Genomic DNA, 18,851 nt, shown 5'->3' with positions numbered 1-18,851 from the left:
TTTTCAAAATGTACAGATGTGTGTGAAATCTTATGGGACTTAACTGTTAGGTCATCAGTTCCTAACCTTACACACTGATTAACCTGAATTATCCTAAGGTCAAACACACACACACATACACACACACCCATGACCGAGGGAGGACTCAAACCTCCGCCGGGACCAGCCGCACAGTCCATGACTGCAGCGCCTTAGACAGCGCGGCTGTACAGATTTTGCTTGCTTTAAATACAGTTTGGATGAAAATGGAATTCTTTACCATCCTCTCTTTCCTATTCACATTAGTTTCAGCGTGATTTTCTAACGAGACCTTCACATTCGCGCTGCACTGCCTGCGAAAATCAGGGCACAATGAAAGAATTATCAGAAAAATATGTCAAATACTACACTGGGTTACAGGCGTAATATCGCAAATGCAGGTAGAGAAGCAAATTTTATTTAATGGCAGACTTCGACTCAGACATTTTCAGTGCACATTGTTGTTAATCATTTCAATAACATCCAGTAATGACTGTTTCATGTCTACTCGTGAATTCTGTCAACTGTTTGAGTATCACACAGTGTACGAGGTTACTGCCACCTCAATTCCACACCGTAATTTTTTATTTTTCTTACTGTAAAAGCTATAAGGAAGTCTATATATTGCGATTGGTGGGGTCTGGGGGGCTAATGATACAAGAATGGCTTAAAAGTCACGCCCAGCCCACTTGTGTGTCATCATCAATTTCAGGTCCCACTATTGATTGCATTTATAGTAAATTGTGTTTAATTCAACGATTCGATCAAGACGTGCCAGTTTTTCTTCGCCCAGAGAATATTTTCTGCCCACACTTTCTTTTTCATATTTTTACTTCTGCCGGTGTATTATTTCTGTCTCCTTAATCTCAGTATTTCTGGGTATTTCATGAATTTCTCCATCTGAATTGCTACCAATTCCATTAACTCTTTTATTCTCACTCTCACGCACTGCCATAATATCCCAGACACTCAGCACACTCACACATACTTCCTCACACTTCCACACATTTCCACACACTTCCATACACTCCCACAAACTCCAACACAGTGCCACACACTTCCTCACACTCCAATACGGCCACGAACACTCCTGTAAACATTCACATACACTCGTATATCACTTGCGCACATGAACACGTGCACACTCGCGCGCGCGCACACACAAACAGGCACAAACTCTACAAACCCTGGCTCACACTCGTCCACACAGGCACAGTCTGGCACTCTCGCACTCACACTCACAGTCCCAGTCCTGTCCCTTTCCTTTTCGTTCCTATTCCCCTTTTCCTTTTTGTGTTTTTGGAGAAAAATTTAATGGAGTGGAATCTTTACTGCATGTAACATTTGTGACTTCCTTTTGATAATCGTGTCACAACTAGCTTTCTCTCTTTTATTGCGACCTTTTCCTACACTTTCCAGTACTAGCGCAAATGTACAGAGTGGGCTGTTCGGAACCTTGTCCACTATAAAACAATTTCTTCGGTCGAATCACAGAGATCCGGATGTAGGATAGAGAGATTCCCAGTTGTGGCTACTTCGGAGTGAATTTCCAGTTCCAGCGTTTGCCTTATAATTAAAGGAAACATCCCAATGAACTTGGCTGGGAGTGCTGGAGGTATTCGTATCTCGAATAATAGTACCTACTCTATATGTGAAACTTGCTTCACGAATTTGCTAACAAAAATATCAGATTTACACTGAAAGAAAAGTCTGATACATGTTACATTCAATCAGTTTGACAACTGATGCTCCTTCTAATGAATTACAGCTGTCGCATATCTTTTATTACGTCAATATGTGTTTCAGTAATACCCAAAAATGAAAATTAACCTTACTGCAAACTTTTACGCGCAGAGAAAGCAAGATTTTCCTAGAAAACTGAATTAACAAACTGTCTTTTCAAGATTTAGGAAAACGTTTTATAAAACTGCCATGAAGATAAACTCAAACATTAGCAAGATGAACTGTTAATTAGACGTTTCGTCTGAGACAAGTTCATTAAAGACGGAGAAACGTCAGTATTCAGCAGGGGTAAAAAAATAATTTGCTCGCGTCATTCCTTACTGAATCATCCTGGCATCTGCCTTAAGGATTTAGGAAAACCATTGACATACCAAATGAAGTTCTCTGATTTACTTTATACTCCAGGAAAGAACAATTTTTGAAACGTATAGAGAAAACAATCTTACGGCCATTTTTCCTTTATTTGAATACACAACACGGTACATATAGAAAGAAGCTGATTTTGGCACATAATGTTTTAAATATTTCTGCAACATCAGAGCTGGCCGGAGTGGCCGAGCGGTTCTAGGCGCTACAGTCTGAAACCGCGCGACCGCTACGGTCGCAGGTTCGAATCCTGCATCGGGCATGGATGTGTGTGATGTCCTTAGGTTAGTTAGGTTTAAGTAGTTCTAAGTTCTAGGGGACTGATGACCTCAGCAGTTAAGTCCCATAGTGCTCAGAGAGATTTGATTTTTTTTATTTTTTTTTTTGCAGCATCAGATTTCAAATTCTTCGAGTCCCTTGTTTCCCGGTTTTTCCAATGAATTTGATTCGCTTCCCTACAGTGCTGTGTTACAGACGCTCAGTCTCAGAAAATTCCGCTCCAAATTAGATCCTGCGTCTGTTTGTAGTCTGCATGCCTTACCAAGGTATTCTCCCTTAGGCTGTGCTAGTCCGCTTCTTATATACTATTGGCTTCGCTCGTCCTGCGATGTTCCGGATCCGGTATGGAAGAACTCTTTCACATCATTTAATATATGGATCCCAATTTCGATGTCATGTTTATCGCCATTCTTATTTCCGTGGTACCCAGTACATTCGCCTTTCTTCGGTATACTCCCATACTGAGTCCGATAGATATTTTTTTCTAATCAGCCTGTCCATCAACACTTCCTCGATTTGACGAAGGGTAGCAATGTCATCAACGAACCTTGCCATTATATATTTCGTCACTGAATTTTAATCCCACTGCTGAAACTTTCTTTATCTCCCGTCATTGCTTATCCAGTGTGTAAGTTGAACAGTAGAGGAGTTTTGTCGTGGTATTCCATTCTTATTGTTCCCTCTTGTTTCTTATACACATCTTATATTACCCATCTTTCACTATAGCTTATATTTATTTCCTGAGAATTTTAAACATCTTGCTCCATTTTCCACCGTCGAATGCTTTTTCTGAATATTTAAACGCTTTGAGGGTTTCTCTCGTTTTTAGAAGTCTTGCCATTTTTATGAAGCGCAGTGTTAGAACTGTCCGTGAGGTGGCTTTACTTTCCTAAACCCAAAGTGATTGTCATCTAACTGGAAGTCAATTCTCTTTCGCATTCTTCTGTATGATATTCTAGTCAACAACTTTTACGTATGGTCTCCTAAACTGCTTGTGTGATACTTCTCCTTTGATGTATACAGGTGTGGATAGATGATATTCATCCGAAAGGGCAGGACGGTATAACATGGCTTACGATATCAGGGAATAACTGCCATGGTGCTAGAGAACATAAACTGTATCTGCAGAGGGATGTTGAAAGGTATTTACAAATAATAAAAACATTGGATGTAAATGCTACCCTGAAAGGAATTTGTGATAGGTCGAATAAATCAGTCAAAATTTAGATGCAAAAATCGATGTATTTTCAACTTGCTTACAAAACAACCTTATCCCCTTCAAAATATTCTCCATTGCAATGAATACGTTTGTCCCGCCAATGCTTTCACTGTTCGAAACATTTTTTGTAGCCACTTTAGAAATGGCTGACAACTCCTCCCTCATTATTTCCCTTGACTTCTTCAGTGTTGTCAAATCGGTGTCATTTCATGCCCGTTTTCATGCATGGAAATAAGAAAAAGTCACATAGAGTCATGTGAGGCGAATAAGGTGCGTGGGGCAGCTGAACCATGCCACTTCAGCCAAAAACTGTCTAACAGAGATGGGTGTGTGTGCAGGTGCGTTAGTAGCAACCCTTTTCATTCCCAAATCTTCCGTTAAAATTCGATGAACAGAGCTCCAAGGTAACTCACTAATCTCTAGCAGTCGATCAGTTGTATGTCGACGGTCTGTGAGCAGAAACTCTCCAATTTTTTCCAATATTTTCGTCGTTTCTAGCAGCTGATGGACGTCCAGGACGAGGTTTGCCATCAATCGACATGTCGCCATTTTTAAAACCACTCGCACACTTGAGATTTTTCTATAGCTTCATCTTGGTGAGTTGTTTTCAACATTAAAACAGTTTCAGCGGCATTTTTACCGAGTAGGAAAGAAAATTTCCCAGCTACACGTTTTTAATTAAATTTACCATAATAAAAAACGAAATAAGAGCAAAACAGTGCTAGTAAAACAAACACTGCAAATGAACAGAACAAATGAGGTCGAGAACACAGGAGACACTGAACTGACTTTTTTTTCTCACCCTCGCGTGGGTGAGAATGGAACAACTCAATACTGAGTTTACTGTGAACAATAAACGACATGAAAGAGCTACCTTTCTGCTTGGGACTTGTCACCCGTACGTCTAGAGCTTTAAGCAGAAGTATAACAGGAACCATCATTATTCCCTTGCAGAGTTCAATCATCATTGTACATCACTTCTAGGTGGAGCAGTAAAACTCGATATTCTTCTAGTATAGCCCTAATTCTAAACAGTTAAGCTGTTTCATACCTCTGCTTCATAAAGTCTGGTTCATATTGTCTCCAGAACTCAGTTTCTTCTAAGTCTGAGAAGAGGAAACTAAGGAATATCTTAGGGTTTTAAATAGGGAGATGAGAGTTGTAAATTAGGACATGTAGTGTCACTGTTGGTCTAACGAGAAGCCAACATATTAAAAAGTTGATGGTAGTGAAAAAATGGTAAGGTTGTGGATCGCTGACGCATGATGTTTCACTTAAAAATGAATCATACCTGCGAGTTATTTAAAGACGAATTCTAGTAAGGTATTTTTACAAGGACGAACATGCTCGTGAAGTGAAAGAGTAAGACCGACCTCTCCGAGTAGTATACGACAAAGCTAGTGCAGAGTGAAAGACCGTAGTAGATTCCACAAAACAAGCGGGTGTAGTGGCAAGCTGGAAGCATGTTTGTGGTTATGTCTTCGATGTCGATGTTTGTGTCGTTTGTGGCACCTGTTGTATGACGCTGTAATCAGAACTTTACCGTCGTGTGTATTTAGTGTTCCTGTTACCGCTGTTGTGTTCGGGGTGTGAGTTGACGATATGAATGCACGGTGCTGGTGCTTGTAGTGAGGTAGTGTAGTTGTGTAGTGTGTAGTGTGTAGCGTGCTCGGCGTGCCGGACTCGCCTGCAAGGAGAAGCGCCTGTGAGCCACCTTGCGGCCGCCGCGCCGTTTGGAGATGTGCGGGTTGTCGGCGCGGATCGTCTTGTTCTTCAGGATCTCCAGCTGCGTGTACAGCCGCTTCAGCTCCGCCTGCAACACGAGGCCGCCGAAGCACGTTCAGAGCTGCAACTGGGGAAAACACAGTAGTAAACGTGTCACCGACACAACGGACACTGAGGTAACGTCAAAGAAGAGGATGGCTGTGTACGTAACAGAGCAAGGTGGGATTATACCGCTTGTTTTTATACCACTCCATTTGCCAATTTTAGTTTTTTCCTTTTCAGAGCTCTTTTCATTACTAATCCATATACGGCGTTAGGAGTGTAAGTACAGATGTTTGTGGTGGTGACTGAGGAAATGTACTGAACAACATCACATCAATATTTACTACCTACATTATTACGAGTAGTCTGTTCTTAGGTTGGTTAGTACATGTGGCACAAACAAGCCATTAAAGTTTATTTTTCCCTGGGCAGCAGATTAGGTATTGAAGTGTCGATGGATTGAGGCAAACGGACAGTCTATACTGAAAGGCGTAGTCCACTTTACGGTGCAGTTATGACCGTGCAGAAAACAATAGGTAAAAAAATTAAGTTATGTTTATGCCTGAAGTCTTTTTGATGCAGAGAAAAAGCAGCTTACACACAGAAGCTGGTACACATTAAGGTACAAATGATCGCAATATCTCTACCTATGCCTCTAACGCCCTATATGCGTACGAAAACACTACATTCTTTTAGGGCGGAATTTAATTACATTCGTTTTAGTTTACCGATTGCTGATAACCATACTATATTCTTTTTTTGTAGAAAAACATTATTTAAAGAAATATTCAAACCTTAGCGCGTGTGCTTCGGATCTTAATATTGCTAGAAATTGTTTATTTTAAGATGGAAACAGCTTAGTTAAAAGCACTAGTTCCCATGTTACAATAAACGTTTTATGTTCCAAAACGTTCCTGTCTTAAGGCGTAATACTTCGCAAAATTCAGTGCCATAGTTTTATAGCCCTGAGTTTTCTGTGTCTGAAAACGTATACTTTCACTAAAAGAAGATGCTATTTACATATTCATTGAAATTAAAAAAAATACACTCTCTAGAAAATTCATAGCGAACTTTGTTGACCCCCTTTGCTCTTTAAAATTTCGCTCTCATTATGTAGTACTTTTTAATTTGTCATTTCCTAATTTCACAGTTTTTGATTAAACAAACATACTTTAATGCCTATCTTTGTTGCCTTTAATTTTCCTGTCCTATTCATATCTGAAATGGAATAGCTTAGTGTTTGATCAGTTTGTAAGTTCTGTAATGCGAGCTTCTGTTAATAGGCACAATGAACAAAGTAATAACTAGTCCGCAGTTGGTATTTAGTTATTAAGGTCGCTATGTGAGTTTCTGGTAGTCAGAATGTACAAATCTAAGTCAGTCACAAGTTATCAGTCATTAGTAAATATCTTGTAGTCGGTAATTAATCGTGGTTGGGCACTAAGTGTAACTGCCACGTAAATTTCGTAACGAGTCTCCAACATTACTATTAATTTGTTGATTATTGCCACTAGTGCACTGTTTGAAAATTCTTAGCTTGCTGATCTATGCTAAGATATCGATGCTCAGTTAGTTTGTAAAGCTGATTACCGAACAAAACTGTGTGTTAATAAATGTGAAGAGAAATGAATACTTAATTCTACAGTGTTTTGTACATATTTTAGTAACAATTAATCATAATCAATGAACACTGGAAGGAGTTTAAGGCAAACATTCTACAAGATTTAATAGGGCAGACGTATATGAAAAAGGGCAGTAAGTTACAAATAGCAGCTGTTTTACTACCTTAGTATTTCAATTTCTTTGCACCTTCCCCCACGTATTAAATCAGTTGGTAACTCTGGAATGTAGCATCAAAGAATTAAGCTATAAGAGAATGGCCACTAGCCTTTACTACCTAGAAAAGAAAGAAGTAATTTCTACTGCTGCTCATGTCTAAGTATAACAGCGAACCAACCTTCCTAATAGAGTATGTGATCAGTTGGAGAAAATTCAGTGCACTTAGTGACAAGTGATGATTATACATTCGTTCGCTGATGCATAGTAACGTGACCGTCAAAACGCATGGGCACGTCACGACTGTCTCTGACTGTCTTAGGTAGATAAGGAGAACTTGGGAATTACCATTATTTTACGCATAATTTGTAGTGGGTTTGTAGCTAGAATGTTTTTAGGTTGATGACGTTTGAGACAAAATATGGAACCTCCGGTAATATTCTGATGAATCCAACACTTTGCAGAAGTGAAATCTTATAGCCAAGCTCACGGCCAAAGGCGACACAACTTGCAGCCGTTTACCAGTTGTCAGAATTATTATTATTGCGCAATAATGTAACGAGACAATGAAGGGGCTATTCATTTTGTCTGACACTTGCTTTAATAAGTGGATGGGCAGGACCCGTTGCCAGCGTTTTCTGGAGTGTTCGTGTTTAGTGTTGAGAATTTGAAGGTAGGAAGGAAGGAAGATTAATTAACATCCCGTCGACACCAAGGTCATTAGAGACGAAATATTTCAAGGATAGAAAGGAAATCGGCGTGCCATTTCCAAGGTACCATCCCGGCATTTGCCAAGAGCGACTTAGGGAAGTCGTTGTTGTTGTTGTCTTCAGTCCTGAGACTGGTTTGATGCAGCTCTCCCTGCTACTCTATCCTGTGCAAGCTTCTTCATCTCCCGGTACTTACTACAACCTACATCCTCCTGAATCTGCTTAGTGTATTCATCTCTTGGTCTCCCTCTATAATTTTTACCTGTCACGCTGCCCTCCAATGCTAAATTTGTGATCCCTTGATGCCTCAGAACCTGTCCTACCAACCGGTGCCTTCTTCTGGTCAAGTTGTGCCACAAACTCCTCTTCTACCCAATTCTGTTCAATACCTCCTCATTAGTTATGTCATCTACCCATATAATTTTCAGCACTCTGAAGCACCACATTTCGAAAGCTTCTATTCTCTTCTTGTCCAAACTATTTATCGTCCATGTTTCACTTCTATACATGGCTACACTCCATACAAATACTTTCCGAAACGTCTTCCTGACACTTAAATCTATACTCGATGTTAACAAATTTCTCTTCTTCAGAAACGCTTTCCTTGCCATTACCAGTCTACATTTTATATCCTCTCTACTTCGACCATCATCAGTTATTTTGCCCCCCAAATAGCAATACTCCTTTACTACTTTCAGTGTCTCATTTCCTAATCTGATTCCCTCAGCATCACTCCACTTAATTCGACTAAATTCCATTATCCTCGTTTTGCTTTTGTTGATGTTCATCTTATACCCTTCTTTCAAGACACTGTCCATACCGTTCAACTGCTCTTCCAAGTCCTTTGCTATCTCTGACAGAATTACAATGTCATCGGCGAACCTCAACGTTTTTATTTCTTCTCCATGGACATTAATACCTACTCCGAACTTTTCTTTTGTTTCCTTTACTGCTTCCCTTTGACGCTCCTCGACTGTTATAACTGCCATGTGGTTTCTGTACAAATTGTAAATAGCCTTTCGTTCCCTGTATTTTATCCCTGCTACCTTTAGAATTTGAAAGAGAATATCCCAGTCAACACTGTCAAAAGCTTTCTCTAAGTCTACAAATGCTAGAAATGTAGGTTTGCCTATCCTTCATCTATTTTCTAAGATAAGTCGTAGGGTCAGTATTGCCTCACGTGTTCCAACATTTTTACGGAATCCAAACTGATCTTCGCCGAGGTCGGCTTCTAAGAGTTTTTCCATTCGTCTGTAAAGAATTCGCGTTAGTATTTCGCAGCTGTGGCTTATTAAACTGATAGTTCGGTAATTTTCACATCTGTCAACACCTGCTTTCTTTGGGACTGGAATTACTATATTCTTCTTGAAGTCTGAGGGTATTTCGCTTGTCTCTTACATCTTGCTCACCAAATGGTAGAGTTTTGTCAGGAGTGGCTCTCCCAAGGCCGTCAGTAGTTCCAATGGAATGTTGTCTACTCCGGGGGCCTTGTTTCGACTCAGGTCTTTCAGTGCTCTGTCAAACTCTTGACGCAGTATCATATCTCCCATTTCATCTTTATCTACATCCTCTTCCATTTCCATATTGTTGTCCTCAAGCACATTGCCGTTGTATAGACCCTCTATATACTCCTTCCACCTTTCTGCTTTCCCTTCTTTCTTAGAACTGGATTTCAGTCTGAGCTCTTGATATTCATACAAGTGGCTCTCTTTTCTCCAAAGGTCTCTTTAATTTTCCTGTAGGCAGTATCTATCTTACCTCTAGTGAGATGAGCCTCTACATCCTTACATTTGTCCTCTAGCCATCCCTGCTTAGCCATTTTGCACTTCCTGTCGATCTCATTTTTGAGACGTTTGTATTCCCTTTTGCCTGCTTCATTTACTGCGTTTTTCTCTTTTCTCCTTTCATCAATTAATTTCAATATTTCTTCTGTTACCCAAGGATTTCTACTAGCCCTCGTCTTTTTACCTACTTGATCATCTGCTGCCTTCACTACTTCATCCCTCAAAGCTACCCATTCTTCTTCTACTGTATTTTTTCCCCCATTCCTGTCAATTGTTCCCTTATGCTCTCCCTAAAACTCTGTACAACCCCTGGTTCTTTCAGTTTATCCAAGTTCCATCTCCTTAAATTGCCACCTGTTTGCAGTTTCTTCAGTTTTAATCTACAGTTCATAACCAATAGATTGTGGTCAGAGCCCACATCTGCCCCTGGAAATGTCTTACAATTTTAAACCTCGTTCCTAAATCTCTGTCTTACCATTAAATAATCTGACACCTTCTAGTATCTCCAGGATTCTTCCATGTATACAACCTTCTTTTATGATTCTTGAACCAAGTGTTAACTATGATTAAGTTATGCTCTGTGCAAAATTCTACCAGACGGCTTCCTCTTTCATTTCTCTCCCCCAATCCATATTCACCCAGTATGTTTCCTTCCCTCCCTTTACCTACTCTCGAAAAAATGGTTCAAATGGCTCTGAGCACTATGGGACTTAATGTCTGTGATCTTTAGTCCCCTAGAACTTAGAACTGCTTAAACCTAACTGACCTAAGGACATCACAGACATCCATGCCCGAGGCAGGATTCGAACCTGCGACCGTAGCAGTCGCGCGGTTCCGGACTGCGCGCCTAGAACCGCTGGACCAATCCTACTCTCGAATTCCAGTCTCCCATGACTACTAAATTTTCGTCTGCCTTCACTACCTGAATAATTTCTTTTCTCTCATCATACATTTCATCAATTTCTTCATCATCTGCAGAAGTCACGAAGACTTAAACCTGGATGGCCGGAAGCGGATTTGAGAATTTGTGACTGCCGATTGAGAAGATAAGTACCGATCGATTCTCTTAGTTACTTGTGGGGTTTTAGTACAACTATGAACTGGAGGGAAGGTTTCGTAGCTATTTTGCTTCAGGTTTTAATGAATGAGGGAATGGATATTATGAATGATTAATACTAGGTGATAATACGCTGATCAGCCACAACGTCATCACCAGCTACCTAATACTCGGTATGACCACCTTTCGCACGGGTAACAGCGGCGACCCGTCGTGGCGTGGATCCAAAGATGCCTGGAGGGAGCTGGTACCACATGTCAACACATAGGTCACCTAATTCCCGTAAATTCCGCTGAGGTGGTGATGAGCTCAGACCCCACATTCAGTCACATCCAAGATGCATTCAATCGGGAACAGATATGGCGAGTTGGGGGAGGGGGGGGGGGGGGCTCAGCACATCAACTGGAACTCGCTCCCGTCCATCACACTCCTTACATTGTGACGTGGCGCATTATTTCGTTGAAAAATGCCACTGTCATCGGGAAGCATGGTCGTCATGAAGGAGTATACGTGGTCTGCAACGAGTGTACGATACTCCTTGGCAGCATGGTCCCTTGCACGTGATCGATTGGACCCATATATGCCCCCGTGATTGTTTCCCAGAGTCCCCGCCAGCTTATCTTCATCCTTCAGTACAGATTTCAAGGAGCTGTTACCCTTAAAGACGACGGATTCGCGCCCTCCCATCGGCATGATGGAGAAGGTATTGGGATTCATCAGACCATGCAACGATCTGTCACTGCGCCAAAGTCGAGTACCGGTGGTCATGTGCCCATTTCAGTCGTAGTTACCGATGTCGCGGTGTTAACATTGGCACATGCCTGCGCCATCGGCTGCGGAGGCACACCGTAATGAGTGTTCGGCGCACTGTGAATTCAGACACACTTGTACTCTGCCAAGTATTAGTCTGATGTTAGTTCCAGTACAGTTCGTCGCCTGTCCAGGCTACGACGTCCGACATCTACAGTGAGGAGAAACCATCCAACCCCACGACGTCTGGACGTGGTTTCACCTTGGTGCTGAAGACAGTCACCACAGCAGTCCTCGGACAGTCGACGAGTCGTGAAGTTTCCGAAACGCTCGTTCCGAGCCTTCGGGCCATCACAATGTGCCCTCGATGAAACTCTGATAGATCGTGCGCCTTCCCCATTCTGCACACGGAAAGCACGTTCACTGATACTACATGCAGAGTGGGTGTGTCTGACTGGCTGTCATCGCTCGCCAGATGACACTTATATCGCCTGGACGGGCTTACATCGATAGCAGGTCGGTGGTCATACTTTCTGGCTGATCAGCTTATCCTCTACATCGGAAAGAAGTTGGCCGTTCATTGAGGAACGGTTTTAGCAAATGCAGTGTCAAAACATGAAGAGCACTTTCATCGTGTCATGAGCTAGTTCGAGGCACCATCAAAGTATAATGTAGACTGGTAAGTTCGTTAGATGTGAATCTAGCGCGTAGGGTGATGAAGCTCTTTTTTTTTTTTTGTGTAGTAAGAAAGTGGCGTCTTCGGGTGTAGGATGGCTGTAACCGGCAAGCAGATGTCCCACCTGGAGACTGAAGGAAGTCAAATGCTTTTTTTTTATTGCAGTCTCTGATCCCAATACCAATTCTTTTGACGATGACCGGTTTCAGTCTGTAATGACCATCCTCAGATCTTTTTTACACCATGTCCTAAAGTGATACGGCCATAATGGCATCGTCACTTTAGAACATGGTGTAAGAAAGACCTGAGGATGGTCATTAGAGACTGAAGCCGGTCATCGTCTAAAGAATTGATATTGGGATCAGAGACTGGACTAAAAATGCATTTGACAGAATTGGATCACTGTCTGTATACGCGATTATGTCGCAGTTAGTGAGGCTGGAGGAAGTAGTAAACTACGATTAGAAATATCAGTTGTACGCTTCCGCGGCTGGCGTCTCTCTCATTAAAATTCATCCCTGTGACATTTAGTGTCAGTAACTGTATTGATATTTAGGATAATTCGTATTTATTTTTCAGTCTTAGTTGAGCACTTTCAATTACATTACATGTTTCGATCACTCAAGATCAGTTTCTGATCGTAGTAGTTGCGTCAGAAAGCCGCCTTCTCTACTCAGAACGACATGTCAGAGTGCTATGCTGTGTGGTTCCGAGCAGACAAGACAGACTTTCTGACATATGGTCCGAAGTAGACAAGACGGGTTGTTGCCGCCATTACTTAGAGATGAAGATGATCCTGAGTGATTGAAACACATAATTTAATTAAAAATGTGCAACTGAGACTGAATAAGAACTACTCTAAATCATTAAAAACCCTGTGGCTGCACTGCCGTGTCTTTTTGTATCAGGCTTAAAATGCCAAAATACTAGAGTAACCGAATTTGCGGCCTCGCAGCAGTTGCCTTCCTCAGGGCAAAAACTAAGCAGTGAGGAAGGCAGCTGCAAGGTAGTGGGAACGTTGTTTACTCTAGTGCTTTAGGGTTTCTAATACTTTAGCACTTAACCATATCGAAGACGCTTCGGAAGACAAGGAACACAGCATCATCCTGCGTGACCGCTGCCGGCTGGGTCTCGCGCAGGACAAGAGCAGCCTGGATTTTGCTCGACGGTTGTTTGTGGACTCCAAGTCGATTTCCACATAGGATATTTTCGGTCCCCAAAAACGTCACGCTAATACGAGAGCGTCAGTCAGGCAGGAATCGCACTGAAATTAAAACCTTCTGGATTATTAGGCCGCGTCATGTTTCTTCTAAAATGATCGACGTTTCCACCCCTCTGCTGGTGTTCTAGCAGTCGTGGACACCAGAAGATCCGTAGGAAGATCCCAGCAGAGGGGTCGAAACGTCGATCATTTTAGAAAAAATATGACGCGGCCTAGTAACCCAGAAGATTTTAACTTCGGTGACAACTTGCCACGAAAGCCTGCAGACTTACGGGAACTGAACTGTATGGCGCACCGGCGCCGAATGGACCGGGGCAACGGGCTGGCGGTGCACAGTGCACAGTGGCGGAGACTCACCCGGATGTCGTCGGGGTTCATGTCGGCCAGGTTGATCTCGGCCAGGTCGGCGTCGGTGGGGACGCCGTCCACCGGCCGGAAGGCGTCGAGCGGCAGGCGCGCCGACAGCTCCTGCGCCAGGCACTGCCCGCGGCTCGCCGACCGCCGCTGCTCGTACCACAGCTGCAGCATCAGCACACTGCACTTGTCGCGGCGCTCCAAGAGACCTCACAGCAGACTGGCTTTCGTCCCACGTGTTCCAGACATTCATACGAATATACAGGCAACCGGTTGCAAATTACTGTTCGCTACACTCACCTAGGTTTCGACACCTACTAAAGGTGCCTTCATCGGAATGAAATTTTGATAAATCGTAGCCTTGCAGTTGCCAAACAGCTATGGTCCGACTTTAGAGCAGCTATTCTCAAGTCAAACATGAAATAAAATGTTTCTCACGTGAGCATAGCTGCTCTAAAATCCGTCCATTGCTTTTTCACAACGTAATTTTGCGATTTATCAATATTTCATTCTCATGAAGACACCCTTAGTAGGTGTCCAAATTTATGTCACTGTACCAAACAGTAATTTACAACCGGTTTAACCAAATAATTGAACCTTTTTCAGAAGTTATACCCGAATCTATAATTTTTCCAAGAGGGCATGGTCTAGAAATAAAACTAAAACAACCTGAATACGCCTAGTCACATTTGGCTACTGGTTTCGGTACCAGTTACCATCACCAGGACACCCACCCTCTTACTCAAATATGTTTGTCATATACTCACACACTCAATAGCGAAAGAGGTACTCACTCCACAGAACATTAGTTTAACTGTAGACTACACCAAACAAGATTCTTTTAACATCATTTATTCATTATCTCCGACCATTATCTATTCATCCTGCCTCTGCCTCTGATGCATCATATTATAATGGCCCTCACTTACGTTAGTAAAAAAAAGACATGTGTAATGACACACACACACACACACACACACACACACACACACACACACACGTTCCAATAATACAGAGTGGGACAAAGAAAAGTTCCCCAGACGACTTACACGATTGATCGTAAATGTATGCCTATAACAACACTTGTTGACGCGCACACCCCGTGTACACCCTCCACAACACCCACACCGGTTCAGAGCGTAGTGATGGCTGCGCCAGCGTGAGAAGCAGCGCAAAGGGATGATGGTACTTACAGTGGAGCATCGGGTATTCGTGGTGCAAAGTTACGTGCAAAAAAGTCGGGGAAACGGTGTTGCCAGTTGTTTTCTGAATAGTTTAGTGGTGTCAAAATTGCAGGAAAGGAGTGCCATGCAACGCTTAGTCCGAAAATGCCGTGAGACAGGGTCTGTTTTGAACGCGTCAAAACACACCGCACACCAGGAAATGTGGCTGCAGTTCACCAGAAACTGCTTCAGAGTCATACCAACTCAACGCGACGTCTGTTACAAGAGACCGGCATATCGTGTCGATCAAGAGGAAGAATACGCTATCTGGACCTATCGAGTGTTTGTTGTTTATGCATTAAAACCAGCAGATGCTCCTCAGCGCCTCCAGTTTTAGGAGTCGCTCTTAAACAATGAATGACTTGGGTATGCAACCTGTTCTTTATGTCTAATGACGCCTGGTTTTATCTGAGTGGTTTCGTCAAGTCACAGAATCACAGTTTCTGGGCAGCAGAGAATGCGCATAACTTCCACGAAACAGAAGGTGGGGTTTTGGTGTACAGTCTCTACACACCGCATTGTTTGCCCCATTATCTTTCATCAGACGCTTCGGCACGTTACACTGCCAACATTTTGAAACCATTTATGGCAGAGTTAACGTTGGATGAAAAGGCCTATAATTACTTCCAACAGGATGGAGCAACTGCCCATACAGCCGGTGTAACGTTGCAGCACATTTGCACAGTCATCACATCTGACAGAGCCTTAGCAGAGGTCAGTTTGGTCGGGGCCCTAGCTGGCCAGCCAGATAAACTGACGTGTCACTGTGCGAGTAATTTGTGTAGGAATCCCTCAAATCTAAGGTGTATCGGAACAACCCTCATAGTCTTCAAGAGCGGCAGCAGGACATTTCGGATGAGACTGCAGTGTTTTTAGCAGTCTAACTTCGATCCGCCTTCATCAACTTGCTGACCAGGCCCCAAACGTGCCAAGAGATAAATGGTCATCACTTTCAACATCTGCTACAGGCGGATTAGTACTGTATTTCCTTTCCTCTGCTCTGCTCTTTGTCCCCTTGAACTCTGTTCTCCGGGCCACTTTTATTTTGGCCCACCCGGTATAATTCAGTTCTTAGATTAGTATACCAGATGTCTCTGCTAAGAGGCATTTTCTCTAGTGTTCCGGCAGATATTTGTAATTTCGGTGGTGCATTATGTACCAGGAGTAGACCCAAACAGTTACTGCTCATCACCTTTTATATGCAATTCCTGCCGCACGGGGTACCCGTGCGGTCTCAGGGCGTCTTGTCACGGTTCGCGCTGCTCCCCCCGTCGGAGGTTCGAGGCCTCCTTCGGGCATGGGTGTGTTCGTGTTGTCCTTAGTCTATGTTAGTTTAAGTTAGATTAAGTAGTGCGTAAGCCCAAGGACCGATGACGTCAGCAGTTTGGTCCCGTAGTCCTTACCACAAATTCCCAATTTTAATGCGACGCCCATTGTCTACGAAAAGAATCCGTTTGTTTCTCGCTACAAACAGAATGATTTTTCAAGCGGAATTTGAAGTGCCTATTTGACAGAGTGCTCGCACATTAATCTAGTTCGATATTCACTTTATCGATATGATTTACAGGGACAGTAAAACATGAAGAATAAACAGCAATCGAGGAGAGACTAAGCAGCGCTGTATGCTTGGCGGTAGTAGTCAGAAATAGCCATGGCAGTGCTGTAGATGCTGTAGGACTGGTTATTCTTCGAGTTTTACTGTCGCTATCGAATGGGCACGTAAAATTCCGCTTGAAAAATAATTTTGTTTATAGCGGGGAACAAACGGACTTTTTTGCGTCGACACTGGATGTAGCATGAAAGACTTGAAGAGCTGTGTTTTTTGGGCTGGTTTCATGTAGAGAATGTAAAAACGGACTTGAAAATATCTACTAGATCACCAGAGCAAATTCACCTGACGACTCTTAGGACAGACATCTTGTACACTGTAATTAATTTGATGGGTAGGTGGAGATGAATCCCCATGTAGGGTAAAAACCGGCATCAAGTTTTCGTACTTACTGCCCTCGATTCAGGAGTCGGTTGCCAAGTGGCAGGTTTGTCTTATTGTAAGTTATTGTTCAATCAAATGTTGTCGAAGCAGGTCGCTCTGTAGTTGAGAAAATAAGGTATTTCTGTTTATTAACATTTACATATGACTTGTATGAAGCTCTACTTGACATATATATAGTGCACGGTCTGAAAATAAGTGTTAACGAATTACTTGTTGACACTACTGCATATAAATTTCACTTTCGCTTGGAAATAACTGTTTCAGTTGGCCCCCAAAATCAGCAATGTCACATTTGTCAAAAAATGACGAAATGGAGCAAATCCCCGCAGGTGTTTTGGAATAAATACCCGCAGCTCCAACACCGTAACGACAAGTCTTCAATGATAATCTTCGCAAAAGACGACATTCAACACAAACTGCATGAGATTATTTCACCTGAACATATTATTTCGCTGTGTAAAATAAAGATACCAAGGAAACTTTCAGGCAAAGCACAGAAAACTGTGCTTCTAACGTCGACACCAACTGAAAAGCGAAGGGGAAAAATGCATGGGAAAGAAAATTCTGATACTGAGGAGGAAATACGTGCCAATAAAGGAGCGTGCTATAGAAACGAAAGGACGTAACCTAGATATCATTACATCTAAGATAAAAAATAGATAAAACAAATGAAACAGCCAGTTGTTGTTCTTCACAGTCAGATTCTGAGTTCTCACATTGAAAAAGCAGCTCAGATAAAGATGTGGACTTAGTATTTGGCGAATAAGTATCCGAAGAAGAACAAAATACCTTCGAACTTCAAGGAAGAACCACAGGACCTAACAAAGTACACAATTTACTGAGTACCTTGACAGCTTAGCCTCAGTAATTGAACTCTTTCGCCCTACCCTACTAAGCTTCCTTTCGTGGAGAAGAAAGGGTGATTTTTCTAGAAGGATTTATGTTCAAATTTGCGAGGTATTTCTGTTCAATATTGTGGTGGATAAGTTGGCTACAATACAACAGTTGTTTTTACTATGTTTATCTGAAATGAGGCCGATCCACAATGCTGAACTTTACCCCTTTTGTGGGGTAAAACTCCACAATTTTTGTTTTAGCTAAATCATAAATGTTACTAATAATTTATTTATTTAATTAATTAATAATGAGGAAGAGCTGGACTTTGGGTAGAGTGTGGCTAAAACCGATCCTTTGACTTTAGTTTGAAATCGCGGGAAAATTTACCCCTCACTCAACACAATATAAGAAAAACTGAAAATTACTGGTCTTTACCTCAACGTATACTTGTTTTATCAGCCGCTAGAAAGATAAATGTACACTGACGAGTCTAAACGACAGAACCACCAGCTTAAACAGCGGTTTGCTCCACCTTTGGAACGCACTACGGTAGCGATTTGCGTGGTGTGGACGATAGGTTTCCGGAGTTATGAGGTACAAATTTTCTACGCATAGATCTTGCAGTTCTTGCATTATGCGCACTGATGACTTTGGGACGCGGAGCTGGTGATCGACAACGTTCCAGGTACGTTCCATTGAATTCCGATCAGGCGAGATTGGTTGCCGAAAGATCTACGTGAAACAGCTGTAATGCTGCTCGAACCACTGTAACACTAGTATGGCCTTGTGTCATGCACAATTATCCTGACGGACGATGTTTGACCAGTGAGGTGCTTCGATATCAAATCGAAAGGGTGATGTAATTAAAGCGGAACCAGTGGTTCGCTTCATTGCCTTGTCTCTGTTGACATATTTATTCAATACCCCAACTATTGGACTTAGAAATGAGATAAGACAGGTGTTATATTTGATAAATTGCAGATTGTGTCACTCTTACTAGTCCCTTCTGTTTTCCTTGTGTGTATGTGTGCATGAGATTAGATGAAATGGGCTTGTAGAAAGGTGTAGGTTGGTCCA

General features: G+C 42.3%; 1 protein-coding gene across 3 annotated transcripts in view; it reads right to left on the bottom strand.

Annotated features, from left to right (window-relative positions):
• Positions 1 to 18,851, bottom strand: part of LOC126335149 (probable G-protein coupled receptor 179) — a 1,457,037-nt gene that overhangs the window by 53,889 nt on the left and 1,384,297 nt on the right. For all 3 annotated transcript variants that reach the window (XM_049998117.1, XM_049998118.1, XM_049998119.1), the window contains exons 13-14: positions 13,725 to 13,886; positions 5,313 to 5,438 (exon numbers count right to left, since the gene is read on the bottom strand). In XM_049998117.1, the coding sequence (XP_049854074.1) occupies positions 5,313 to 5,438; positions 13,725 to 13,886 (288 nt within the window). The remainder of the gene's footprint in view (positions 1 to 5,312; positions 5,439 to 13,724; positions 13,887 to 18,851) is intronic.

Source organism: Schistocerca gregaria, chromosome 2, assembly GCF_023897955.1.
Source record: "Schistocerca gregaria isolate iqSchGreg1 chromosome 2, iqSchGreg1.2, whole genome shotgun sequence".
Classification (NCBI taxonomy): domain Eukaryota; kingdom Metazoa; phylum Arthropoda; class Insecta; order Orthoptera; family Acrididae; genus Schistocerca; species Schistocerca gregaria.
Note: the sequence above shows the minus strand (reverse complement) of the source record. Positions and strands in the feature narration are given on the sequence as shown.